The sequence below is a fragment of the Poecilia reticulata genome, linkage group LG6 (assembly GCF_000633615.1).
Source record: "Poecilia reticulata strain Guanapo linkage group LG6, Guppy_female_1.0+MT, whole genome shotgun sequence".
NCBI lineage: Eukaryota > Metazoa > Chordata > Actinopteri > Cyprinodontiformes > Poeciliidae > Poecilia > Poecilia reticulata.
In genome coordinates, this window is record NC_024336.1 from 3,367,230 (window position 1) to 3,381,723 (window position 14,494).

The 14,494-nt window shown below is 39.3% G+C and overlaps 1 protein-coding gene across 16 annotated transcripts in view; it reads right to left on the bottom strand.

The window, feature by feature from the left end:
* The window catches only part of LOC103465714 (pleckstrin homology domain-containing family A member 7-like), a 152,723-nt gene that overhangs the window by 39,323 nt on the left and 98,906 nt on the right, over nt 1-14,494 (bottom strand). For 14 of the 16 annotated variants that reach the window (XM_008410789.2, XM_017305316.1, XM_008410787.2 and 11 more), the window contains 3 exons: nt 8,147-8,251; nt 6,017-6,089; nt 2,869-2,969 (listed from right to left, as the gene is read on the bottom strand). In XM_008410789.2, the coding sequence (XP_008409011.1) occupies nt 2,869-2,969; nt 6,017-6,089; nt 8,147-8,251 (279 nt within the window). The other 2 variants (XM_017305318.1, XM_008410804.2) reach the window with 1 other exon arrangement.

Consider the following 14,494-nt stretch of genomic DNA (forward strand, 5'->3'; position numbering starts at 1 on the left):
TTTTTGGGAAATCTGGATGTTTTTATTCATCAATCTCCTTAGTCTACCTAAACCACCATCTTGAATAATATAAATATGACCTAAATATAAATTAAATTCTATAAATACAGGTCTTATTTTTTCCAAGTCCTGAAATGTCAAACCTCAACAAAAGAGACGTTTCTCATTAGCGTAACTCCAGAATATAACAAGTTTCTCATGTTCAGATTTAGAACTACGGAACATTCTGCGTTCAAATTTTACTTTCTTTCCCTTCCTTTCTTCCCAGAAAAGTTGTGTGACATAAGTTACAAGCAGCAGATCTGACATAAGAAAAACACAGTGGTGTGGCCACACAGACACACACTAGGAAGATCCATTATGTAACAACAGGACAAGGTGAGGAAAGAGAGCCAAACGACGATAACAATGACAAATGAAATCAAGATAAGGGCGATAACGCAGACAGTCAAATGAAACATCAGCCGAAAACAAACACGCTCCTCTCAGGACATGCATCAAAAACACAGGAATATACGCAGCTGTTGTATATTCTCCCATATTTATAACCAACAAAGCCACGGCGACGGCAGGCGACAGGGATGAGGAAGGGTCACATCTGGCCAGAAAGAGGGAGAGAGAGAGAGGGAGAGGGAGAGAAAGAGAGAGAGAGAGAGAGAGAGACGACACCACAGCAGTAGAGTGAGTACCTATTTATGGGCGGGCTTTCACTGGACGGCTCAACACACTCACAGGGAGGGAGGGAGGTCCCAGCCAGGCAGCCGGCCAACGGCAACAAGAGAGGGGAGAGGGTTCGGTAAATAGAGGGGCAGGGGGAGCATGGAGGGGTGTGGGGAGCAGGGTTTGATATGCGGCTGACCGTGGATGTGCTGGAGATGGAGTTTAATCAACAAATACAACCAATCAAATGTGTTTGTTTTTCATTGTAGTGCAACATGGCGACCTTGTTCCAACCCCCTTCTGCTGTTTTCAGCATCAGAGTGTTTGGAAATCCTGCTGAACTCAAACTGAGCAGAGTTTGGTGGACATGAACGAGATTCCTGTAGAAAACCTCAGAGGCCAAATGAAAGAAAACCAGGCTTCACAAAGCAAACAGCCGTTTCATTTTGTCGTCCCCTGAAAGGCCTTGGACTTATTGGATTCTGGGTGTTAAGGTGAAATGAAACTGGCAGTTTTAACACTTTATAGGTGTTTGATTGATTTAAGAGAGTTTTACCTTCAAAAGATGGTAAAATTGAAAAAGAAAATTGGATATATTTTAGGAAAGGGGAAGAGAAACAGCAATACTGTCACTTTACTGAGAAAAAAGTACACTAATTAAAAAAGATACTTTATTTTTTTCTAGAGAGGCCAAAATAATAAGTAAACTCTGCAATATTTGACCTACATTATAAGAAAATAGAAAAAAAACACAATCTAGAACCAAAGAATCCAGACGACTTGTATCTTTCGTTGCAGTGATTTTACATGAAAACTTAATATCACGATAGAAAGAAAGCACACCTTTAAAAACCTTTGGTTTCAACATTTCAGGGCCTTAGAAAGTTCATGTAAATGGATCAAAATTGAACCTCAACAGATTCCACACCGTCACAAAGTGGAAAAGCGTTTTGTGTCACGTTTGCCTTGTCATGAACAGAACTCAGCAGACAGACGAGCAGACGATCCCGTCCGGCCAGAAGAATAAAGCAGCATTTACCTCAGGCTTTAATTAGGAACAAGGTGCAAAGGCTGCAAGTGGGATTGGCTCTGAGCTTTCAGTGCCAAGGCGTTGCCACCGCAACTTGTCACAACAACTCGGGCTGAAGCAACAGTTTGGTTTTTATTTGCTTTTACCCTTCGAACAAACACAGCCGTGACATGTAGACCCTCCCACGTGAGTCTGGATGGATTCGTAGAAAAACGAGCATCTGCTCATAGCGCTGTCAGGCTGAACTGTAAAGACAAACAACAGCAAAAAGAAAAAGCTGCGCCTCAGGGAGCGGAGAGGCTTCCTGCCGTTCCGTCTCGACAGAGACACTGACAGACAGACAGTCGGCTGTAATGGACGCTGCTGCAACAGGTGGGGGGGAAGGGTGTAGGTAAAAATCCAATCTGTGAAGCACAACTACAATAGACTAAATACATGAATGCACATAAATAGGAAACCTGTGTGGTAAACCACAAAAATATCAATAATAATAACAAAAATATGATAATGGACGCTGTTTGGGGAGTTGAAAAGTTTGTGAACCCCTGCACTAAAAAACTGGCTGCTATAATTACAGAAAGTGTTTCTACAGCGTATGGACTTTAGGAAGCTATATCCAAAAGCCACGCACTTAAAATCTAAATCAAAAACATCCAGGTTTGTGATCATAACATGACAACATGTGGAAAAGTTCAAAGGTTATGAAGGGCAATTTGCTGTATTGGCGTTTAGCATGAGCTTCTCAGGCTGAAATGACAGAAATAACTCAGTGGAAACTTCTCAGCTTTAAATAGCAGGAAGCATACATGCATTTTATCTCAAGTGGTTCCAGTGGGAGGAAAAAAAAAACATTATCTGTCAGTCAGGATGGAATCACTTCCAACCGGCAGTCATGACGCACAGCATCAAGACGACTTATTTCTTCTTGTTGACTTGAAAGAGAAACCCTCCTATTTTTTTTTATCGCCGCTTTGACGTTTCGATGATTTCATTCGGTAAATTGTGCGCTAGCCGACTTGAAGAACATTTGCAAATGATGAGCTGAGAAATAATTGCTGCTTATTGTTATTACAAAAAAACAACAAAACATTTTCATCTTAACTTTGAAAGAAAACCACAATCACATTAAGAACTACCAGGCAGCATAGAAAGAGTGCTGACAACAAAAAGAGGCGTACCTTGAAGGCATACTTGCGGCTGATGTGATCTTCGGGGCCAACGGGTGAAATGACATAGCTGGGCAGAGGAATACTGCCCAAGACCGCCTCCTCTCTGCTGTCTGCAGAGAGAGGGAGAGAAAGTGAGTGAGGGAGTGGATAATCAGGGCGGGGTAGGTGAGGGAAAACAGAGATAAAGATAGAGAGAAAAGGAAGGGGCAATAAAATAAGAATCACTCATCACCCTCTAATTTCACGCCCCTCCTGCCACCAGCGACACGACGCTCTCATGCCGTCGCTCCATGTGCCAGAAGCTAAAAGAGCGGCGGAGTAAACGCTAACCATCCGCCAAACACGCGTTTCTCCAGCCTTTGACCTTTAACCTTTACCCTAAACTTTTGTCTTAACGCCTAAAGCCGCTGCTTGAGGAATGATGTTCTCACATTTTTAAAAATATCGCTCTATGTTTACAACTCTGTACATGTTGGCTTTCCACTCGGTACCGCCTCAGAGAATTACAACGTGTGTTTGCATGTGTTTGCACGTGTGCGTGTGTGTGCGTTCAATGATTGCTTCATTGTAAAATTCACTGCTGTTATGAAGGAATGTGTGCATGCCACATGTCGGCGTCTACGAGTGTTTGGATGGAAGGTGATAAGGTAACGCTGTAGATTACACGGACAGTTGGGTTGAAAATAATCCAAGGTAGTTTGGAGGACACATTCCCCACATGGTGGACGAGACGGTGGGAGCCACCTTACACACACACACGCACGCACACACACACACACGCACACACACGCACACACACGCACACGCGCACACACACACACACACACACACACACACACACACACACACACACACACACACACACACACACACACACACACACGCACACGGAGCAAACCTGATCAGCTCAGAGTTAAATTTAGAGTTATCTAGTAACTAGTACCATTTACTTGAATAACTTGAGTACTTTTTACTTTTAAGAGCCTTTTTTGTTGCTGCTCTTACTTGAGTAAGATGTCTGGCTCCTCTACCCACTGTGAGAAACTTCACAGACCTGCTGCTTTTGTTAAAGTTTCATAAGATTTTTTTATTGAAAGAAACTGACTTGGACAAATGTTTCTTTTGCTTGATTTTGTTATTTTAGAATTATAAAACTTTACATTCTGGTGATGCTTCATCTGTTACTTGAGCCGCCTTTTTACCAAACACCTTTAAGAGCAAACGCTTCACTCTTAGTGAGGCCTGTCGCAATAAATTAGTTATTGGCGCGATAAATTAAAATAAACTGAATAATTTCCATTGGCGTGATTTATCATTTTCATCTTTTCTCTCTTTTTCTACCAAAAACTGGATGATAAAAATCTTCAGCCCCTTTTTTTGGAGGGCAACTTTATTTACAGAGACTTCATGATTCATTTTATTTGTCGTTTCTGTTGTTTTGTTTTGAGGCGGGCTCTGATTGGTTATCTAATGGAACTGGGAGCACTGGGAGAAGACAGATTATATGTCTCATCACACCATATGGTCACGACACAGTAACAATTTCAACAAATATATTTAAAAAAATTTTTTTATAAAAGTTACACACCGCAGCTTTATGAATTATTGAAGTAGTTGTTTATGATCTTTCTTGTATTTTATTGTTTAAAAAGTGACAGAAGCAAAAACAAAAGAAATCTAGAGCCCTGATGGAAACCAGCACCCACGACATTATAGAAAGACCAACGTGCGTTTGTGTTCATGAACACACGAGATGAAAGGAAACGACGAGCGTACCGGATCAAGACTTTTCATGTTGAGAGCAGAAACCTTTGAACTGAAAAGAGACAAAACTGAAACGGCGGCGAATCGATGTCACCCCACTGCCGAGGCGACTCCCGAAAGGATCCGTCAAAAACAGACGGAGATGGCAAAGGAGCGCGCAGAGAGGCGGATTAAGACAGGAAGAACGACAGAGCCCAGTGGTTAGTGTGTGATGTGTGTGTGTGAGCTCTTGTCACATACGTGTTTCACTAGGAAAAATCCAATTAAAGGACGCCAAGATTGATTTACTGCCTCCTTCGTCAGTTCCACTTCACAAAAACAATCAGAACATGTCAAGCTGTCTGCACTTTTTCTACACAGTTCCTACCAAAGTCAAATTTGTGACATAAATACTGTTTTTTTTATATATATTTTTAATTTAATTTAATGTAGACTGACACACAGAGTTCTGGACCAAGTTGGTACCGTCACGACTAATCACTGACAAACTCAGGCATTTGCACTTGCAAAGTTTTTCAACTTAAAATTTCATGACCGATCTCAGCAAGCAGGCAAGTTATAATCAGAGTATTAATAGTTTTGTCAAGAAATATGAATGAAGGGTTAAAGAGGAACCGGCCGCGGAATCGGACGATTTTTGATTAAGTTAGCTATTTTCATTTTTAGAGAGTTGGGGGAAGTAGAAAAGTGACGCTGCAAGAAAACAAGATGTTACCAAGTATTTTTGTCTAGTTTTTAGAGTAAATATCTCAGTACACTTGAAATAAGACCAAACTAACTTACAAGAAACCTTTTAGCAAGAAATAGGAGATTGTTTAGAGTAAAAAAAAATCCTTAATATTGATTTAAAAAAATACTCGCTCAATTGGCAGATGAAAAATGTTAGAAGTGAAATAAATCTGGAACTAATGCTTCCTAAAAATAAACATTAAAGGAATATTTACTTAAAACAAGCTCTTATATCTTGCTAAAAAGTTACTTGTAAGTTAGTTTTGTCTTATTTGAAGTGTACTAAAATATTTGCTCTACAAACTGGATCAAAAGTACTTGGTAAGATAAGATGTTGTGTTTTTGCAGTGGATGGGATGCTTCCAGAAAGGAAATTATATATTTTTTATGGAGGCGTGTTGACTGCTACTTTTAAACAAATAACAGGAAATTCAGTGTATTTCTGCTCTCCTCTTTCCTTTTTTCCATCTAACTTGGCAAAGTTGAAATACTGTCTAAAATTCCAGCTTAAAGCTACACATTTTTCCTTCACGTTTTTTATTTTTTGGTTTCCATTGACACCCCCTACCTATTTGATCATCAGTTTATTATGTTTTTATAGTTTTATAAAGTGTAAAAAAAACAAACTGTGTTGCTCATGCTATGTCTTGTTGCACAGACTCACCTTTGTAGTAGAAAAGGCAGAAATCAGACAAGACAAACCACTTCCTCTTCCAAAGGCGCATCCCAGAGCTGTCCTGAGGAGAGGAAACAATAGGCAAAACACTCATGAATTATAATAATAATAATGTACTGAAAAGTCCACAGAGTGACGGAAGGAGGAAATGATGGGGAAAAAAGGAAAATTTGTGACAAGACCAAGCAGATATGGAGAGAAACCGCCTTTATTAGAAAAGTGAGCCGGACACGAGCAGGGAATGTTTACAGGCTCGCTGCTTTGTTCTGCTGCTTGTTTCATCCTGTATGTTCGTCTGCTAAAAATGGAGCCATTTAAAGAGGAGAGGTGACACAGCAGAAGCAGAAAACAAAAAACCTCCAACCTCAAACAAAGTTATAAATACTCCTCCCATTTGCTCAAAATGTAGAAAATGTGTGGTATCTGCGGTGTGGGCAGATGAAAGGGATAAAACACACTCTGTCCAACTGGCCACAGGGACGCTGACCCGAGTGTGAGGTATGAGGTGTTGTAATTGTGATATAGGTGTCACGCATACTGATGCGTGTGCCAATGTTTGCTGCCGTCTTGATTCTCGTCGTCTCGCCATTCGCATCGTAGCGAGGCCAGGCGTCTTTCCGGCGGGGCGGTGCTGAGTGCCGGTTATTTTAAGGAGAACTTTAAATAAGCAAACACTCTCCAGTAATGGCCCGACTGCGATCAAACACCAGGTGCTCCACATTCCCAAAGTACACGGAATAAATCAGGGAGGAGTAAAAGTGGGCCGCGGAAAAAAGCCGAAACTTTACTGACCCAACTGGAGTGGAATTTGGTGGAGTGGGGACTTCTGTAAAATAATAATAATAACAACAACAACAACACAGGTGTAAAGGGATAATAATAATACATGTTTCTCAGATTCGCTGCTGGTCAAGATGGCTGTATCATCACGGTTACAGTGTAGTCCAATCAAAGTGTGGACATCAAAGTGTGGCCCGAGAGCCATTTGTGGCCCTTAAAATGATTTTGTTTGGCTGCTGAACTCAAGAATGGTAAAAAGAAATTTCATAAAAACGTTTATTTTTAAAAGATGGCTTGTAGGCTGTGGTTAATTGTGATACAGGTGTCATGATATACCTATATCATGACATAGCTCATGCCTCTGGGGTTCCTGTTATTTCACCGCTTTAGCATTTCCTACATTTGAATCTGCTTTTTTTTCATACCAAGTTGTGCAGTCTGCTGTGAGATATTTCAACCATGCATCAATTCCTACCAACATTCCAAAGTAAGTATTGGTGTTAGTTGTTGGCAAGCACTGCTAAGCCCAAAGATACTGCACATATATCTTTAATCCAAAGAATAATAAAGGAATGGTCAAGACTAACCTTCATAAAATTGTCAGACAACAGGGTGATAATAAGATGGTGCAAAAACACAATAATGCTCAATTTCTTTCTCATTTGGTTATGTAAAAAAGAAAAAAGTCCAATTTCATCCCAGTATTATTTGGTATTATTTTGGCGATGATGTAAGCAATGGCTCAAAAAAATACAATTTAAGAAAATCTTTATATAGTCTGACAGGTTTCACCAAATGAGATTTAACTCTTTTTTATAAATGAAATGCAACACATACATTACGACAAAAATGTACAAAAGGAAATTTTGTATTTCATAGAATAGTGTCAAGCATTTTTTCCCAGAATGCAACAAGCATCTTATTGTCTGGCAACAGAAGTGAGCCAGCGGCGAAGACAAACATCGTCCTGACAGCTGGAAATTAATTACAAAAAACCTGCTAGCTAGCTAGCAAGGGTGTATTAGCAGCTAGATAGCAATAGCCTCCAATCACAGAACATGACATGCGACTCAAACTTTTTCTGGACAGAAAAGTTTCACACAAAAAATACACTACATAGAATATACGAGATTAAATTGTTCTGACATAATTTAAGACCTGTATTCAACGTCTTTAAGGCCAACTTAAATTCTTAACATGAATGTAAGATATTTTAAGGCCATAATTTTAGGGACATGGAATTAAGACTTTTTTAAGGATGAGTGGACACTTTGGTCCTAAAATAAATCCCGAACATGATATGATGGACTACGATATCTGAGCAGGGGGGTCGTCTACCTGTTTGTACAGCCATCCTCGGACCACCACTGGGACGTTAGGATTCCTCTTGATGGATTGTTCTCTTTTCCCAAAGTTGTGAGTCTTCCCACTGGATCGAGATGCCTGCAACACACAAAACCCAAACAACCAGGAATAATTCAGTCAAAAAAACCTTCCACGGCATCAAGGTAACTTAAAAACAGGCTCTTAAACCAATACAGTAGATAAGCACGTGCATTTTAGCTCTAAATGCTAAACTTCTGTATCTAATCTGTGGTTTAGAAATTGAGATTAAAAGCAAGACATCTGACTTCATCCGAGTGGGACAAAATTGGCGCTCTGCTCTTAATCAGAGCATTCAATCTCACTTATAGCAGCCCAGCACAGGCCTTCATCCACACTATCATTATCTTTTTGTTTGATACCTCTCCTTTTCTGCCCCAATTGTTGCCTAATTATAGTCATTACTCGGCGACAGACAATTTTCTACCTGATTTCTGACAGTGACAGTCACTGTTGTTATAACATTAGTCAAACAAAGGCAAAACCTCTCTATCCTGGGCGAGAAGGAGGAGGACTGAAGTGAAAGTCAGAGGTTTACATATCTCTATATGGAAAAGTACATAGAGGTAACATCAAAGAAAGCGAGTCAGTAACTCTGAGAATCAATGGTGACTGTAGTGTATTATATTGCAGGGTTTCCCCCAGAAAACTTGCTAAGCCCGGTGGTCGGGGCGTCGAGGCGGTCCACCGGTTTTTGTATTAAAAAATGTTAAGTTGACAGGAAATGTAATAGTATTACTGTGTAATTATGTTATGGGAAAACATCTCCAGTGAAATGCAACGATCTGATGCTGTGAGTTTAATCTTTGAATTTACAAATACAAATTAGTAAACTTATTGCTTTTTAGGCTGGCCAATTAAACTACTTCGTTCTCCCATATTTCACTAAATCTAGCACAGAAGCTGTTAGAGCTGCTGATGTTTTTAGCAACAAAAGGGGCCCGTAAATCTAACCCTGCTCCAGGCCTCATGCAGCCTTGGACCGGCCCTGCATGATGAGGTAATCTGCTGCACTGCGCAGAGATGCGCAACAAACGGGAGATTTAATTCAATGCTGCTAATGTGGCTTTAGTAGCTTGGTAACACTTTATTTGACGGGGGGGTGAATAAGACTGTCATGACACTGTCATAAACATGACATAACACCTGTCATGAACATGAATAAGCCTTCATGAATATTTATGACTGCTGTCATAAAGCGTCATTCGGTAAATTATGACACTTTTAATACAAAGTTGACATTATTCAAAATGTCTTTGTGACAACTTGACATTAACCAAGAAATCATTACTGATATAAATTTGTTATAAAAGTATTACTTAATGCACTTTAAAAATGAGAAAACTTTGTTATTAAAGGTAAAATTTAAACAGTAATGATTCAGCTGTTAGGACCTTCTTAACAACAGCTTTAGCTAAAAGTCTTTTGGGCTACAACTTAAAACCATTTTTCCCACTCAAATTATTCCCACCATTCAAAGCAAAACAGCTGAACCTCAGACATGACTACGTGTTCATCTAACAGGTTTTCAAAGGATCACTGGGCTAAAAGACGATATTAAATCAGTAGCATAAAATGATAGGAGGTTTGCAAGTTTGAATAATTGCCCTGCGATGGACTGGCGACCTGTCCAGGGTGACCCCGCCTCTCGCTTGTTGACAGCTGGAGATGGACACCAGCACCCCTAATGACCCTAATGGGATAAGGGTGTACTGCTGGCTTCTTGGCTGCTTCTCAGCTTAACGTTCTTCTTTCCATTTTCTGATGTTTAAGTTGGCTTTTACTGATGTGATCTGCATGTTGGGACATTGTTTATAACCTTCCACTGACTCAACCTCTCCACCTCCTCCCAAACCTGCCTGCTGTGTCCCTTGGTCTTCACGATGCTACTAATGTTCTCAAAAACCTCCTAACAGCTGAATGCTGGGATTAAATTACACACCATCTACTGCTTATGTCACTCCTAAAGGTAACTGGTTGAGCTGAATTTTATTTAGGGGTGTTCAAGTAAAAGCGTCTGTATACAAATTAATTTATTCATTTTTATTTGTATAAAACTGCTGACAGGAAAGTTTAGTGAGTGACTCTGAATACTTGTCTGTCGGTGGTGACAGGCTCTGGTGATGACGGATGAGGCCAACATGCTATGTATATGAAAGATAGCTGACAAAGAGCAAGCATTCCTTGCTAATAATAGCATGTGCATATTGAAGTGCCTGTATCCTCAACAGATATAATTTCCCTTGAGAAACTAACTTGTGCGGCTGCAGTGCCTTCACTGAGATTTAAAGAGAATTAACTTGTATTTTGTAAGAATCCAAATCCAAAGGAGAGGAGACAGCAAAGAGGATGTTTAAAGGAAAATGGAATTAAATGTAAATAAAGTGAAAAAGAATAAGGAAATGACAAAACCGAATCAATCATCAAAATTTAAGTTGTTAAAGTGGTTGACGGAGAATCGTTTTACTTTGATTTAAATTCAATGTATTAACATCAAACCAGATATTTTAGCTCTCCTCGAATTGGTTGTGAAGTGGATTTATGTTCTCTATACAGCAAAAATAAATGCTTTGTCATCTGCAGACAGTATAAAAACTTTACAAACGTCACTGATATGAAAAACGAATAACATTGTTCCAAACACTCAGCCCTGAGAAACTCCATGTAAAAATCCCAGCAACTACCAATCTGCATTGTCTGTTTTGAACACACTGAAATGTATTTTCACTCTAATGTACAAAAATTAGACTGCCTAAGGAATAAAGAGTGGAAATTATTATTATTTCTAAGTGATTGGTGATTTTTTTAAAATATCTCAACGTTTTGCAGGTTATATATAAATTATATCTTGTGTTATTTAAAAAAATATTTAGGTAATACTTTAGCAAAATAAATATAGCTCAATACATCCTACATGTTATCTAACTTGTACACTGATCACAAAATGACTTTACATCTAAGCCTGGCACGATAAATTTTGCTGGACGATAAATTGTCCCAGAAATCATTGCTATAAAAAAAACAACAACCTTTTGACATCATTTTCAGACACAATCTTGTAAGCTTGGTTTCTCAAAGGCCAAAAACTTTAATTTTGTAAAAAATAACTTGACACTAAAACTGGAAGAAATTTCAAATATTCAAAATAAAATGTGACAAGCAAAAACACTAAGGAAAACAGAAATAAAAAACACACAGCAGAAACCATAAATGAAATGGATCATGTAAACAAAAGTTGCCCTTCAAAAATTATGATTAGAATATAAATTGTAGAGCTCAATTGAATTTATCATGCGATTAATTGATTAATTGCTTATAGCGACAGACCTACAGTATTCTAAAATCTCAGAAGAAAAACTTCATTCCCCACCAGAGCTGGAGGTGAATGTTTGTTTGATGTGAGTGTGAATGTCTGCCGTTCCACAGCTGGAAAGAAGAAACAGACTCACTAATTAGAGGGAGGCTGGTTGGCCAAGCGAGAAGACAATACACACAGAGACACTACAATATCGCCATGCGGTAAATATTAAGCATGTTCATGTGGCATGCCTTCCATTGCCTCTATGTGTCTGTGCGTGTGTGTGTGTGTGCGTGCGTGTGTGTGTGTGTGTGTGCAATGCGGAGGTCTATTTTTAGGCTAAGGGTAATTTTGTGGAACAGCCACTGGTCCCTGCGGTGCGGCAGCATTCTGTCTTGTAGGTGAGTGACTGAGAGTCTAAACAGCTACTTATTATGTGAGTGGCACACAATTAGGCGAGCTGAAAGCCAAGAGGGACTGTCCCGAGACCACACCGCTGCCAGTTTAATTCCCCTGGGCAAAGTAATTAAACAAGAGTAATGCCTTCCCGTCCCCTTCAGAGCTCTTGTTTGTGATGCACTTACAGGAGTCGACGCTTAATGTGAATCCCGACCCGCCAGCTGATCGGGGGACAAAGAGTGGCAGCGTGGAGGGGGTCTGGGTTCCTTTAGCAGACAAAGTCACTGGCCAGGTAGCTTCTTGTACAACAAAATTAGAATATGCAGGTTTAAAATTTTGGGTTAATAAAATACTCAATCATTTTTGAGCTGATTTGCAATTCCTCTTGGCCTCTATAGGTGTAGATGAGCTATAGGTGTAGACAGGGGTGAAAGTAAGGGGGTACGGCAGGGTACTGCGTACCCCTAAAAGATTTAGTGTCTCAGTACCTGCAAGAGAGGGGAGCAGCTGTCTGCTGTAAAACATGAATGGGTTCACTCTGCAGCTGTGAGTGCACCCACTAATCAGCCGTGACTGATTAGTTTTTCAAGAACAATCTAAAACAAGACTTAATCAATTAATACATAGTTTTTTTTCTCATTTCATATTGATTCTGAACTGTTCGTGCTTTGCTAGAGCAGCGGTGCAACACGTCAATCGCGGAAGGTTTTGAGTCGATCTCGGCTTTAGGTGACAAACTGAACGCAGCCAGGACGCTGAGACCAGCACGTCCTCCTCTGACTCCTTATCAAAACGTTCAGAACTTTATTAAGGAACAACAACAAAAAATCAATAAAACGTGTTCAAATTAATGACCCAACAACAATAACAATCTCAGTGATTATTGTTTCAACAAGGTGTTGCGCAATTCTGTGGTTTCGGTTCCATTATCAAAATAACGAGCAGAGCAGGAGTTTAAAATTAACTAATCAACCACCACTGTGTTCAGGGAGGCTTATTAATGATCGCAAAATAAATATCAAGCCTGCAAACCTAATACCGTAACGGACTGAATGTTATGTTTTTAACGTAATCTCTGGTCGGCTTGTTGAGCGCAGGCGGTTGCCATGGCAACGGGTGTCCTTAAATGACAGAGAGACGGAGAATAAAAAGGTGCGAGTGGCTTAGAGTTGATCACCTGTACAGGTTGTTTTGCCTTTATTTACCTTTGCTGTGGCGCATCACAGCCGCTGTAATTTCTGAACGTTCAATAAACGACAAACTTGGACTAAATCCCTCGTTTTTTGTGAGTATAAGTCATTTACAACAAACAAACACGGTAAATATGTTTCATTAAGTATTTAACAAACAAATGGCTTCTACCGCAATTATTATGTGACATTAAATTAATTGTCTATATAAAAATATAGTTTGGTGCTGTCGGGCTCAGAGTCTGAGAGGCTTTTCCTTTAGCCTATCAAACAATTGTCTGTTATTTAGTGGAAATATTGATGTTGATTAGACTTAATTATAACCTTTTTCAACCTTTATTGCTCCACTGTTGAAAATGAGGAGCTAACATTCACAAATGACATTGAAATAAAATCCAGTCCAACATCTGGTTTGAGGTGATTCCTCTGGAACCTGTTGGAGGAAAAATATCCCAACTTCAGAAAATGAGCTTTAACCTAACAGAGCTCTGTGGTTCCTCCTATCAGTATGAGAGTCAGGGTGAGGAGGCGCCATGTTAGGAAGAGAAGTGGAAGCTGCAGGATCTTCAGAACAAACAGGTCATGATACTAGGCTACTGATTATCCTTCTGTCTGGACACAGGATCAATATTAAAAGCTAAAATGAATGGTTATATGCCAGACGTGGAAAACTGGGATGCACTCCATGCCATGATGTTCAGAGTTTAGGTCTCATGGCATCTCAAGGTGTCAACATTGCAGCCAGTGGGCTGAGAGAAATACAGCTTTATTTTGTAGCAATTCAAGTGCTACCCAGCTTTTATTGCTTCTCAAAAAAATTCATCAGCACAGAAACTCCAAAGCACACAAAGAAGCAATATATATATATATATTTCTTTTTTTTATTTTTTATTTTTTTGTCATAGTACCCCCAAGAATTTAAAACTACTTTCACCCCTGGGTGTAGATGAGCAAAATATAACACTTCTGTAGCTTTTTGGACTCAAAAGGAAAACCAGTTAAAAGCAGACCCTCAGATGTATGTTTTAATTTTCTTATCTGCATCTCATGAGCTTTTATCTCACACTCTTCAAGAGGTGACGGGAACAGAGAGATGATGAAAAGAAACTCACCTGTCGTAGATGCAAAAGGCTCTAAAAAGCTTTACCTCTAGGCTACACTGTAAAAAAAGTCCGTAAAATCAACAGTAAAAATCTGTGAAATCATGACAGAAAAATTTTGTAAAGAAAAACACAATTATATTTTGTTCATTTACCAGTATAATGTTGTATAACGTAGAACAGAAAATTATTGTAAATTTTAAAATGTAAAATTGTAAATAATATTGTATTTAGTTGTAGAAAACACACATTTTGTATTGTTAATGAAAAAAGTTGGATCCTTCACAACATTTCAGCAGTGTAAAACTAACATTTA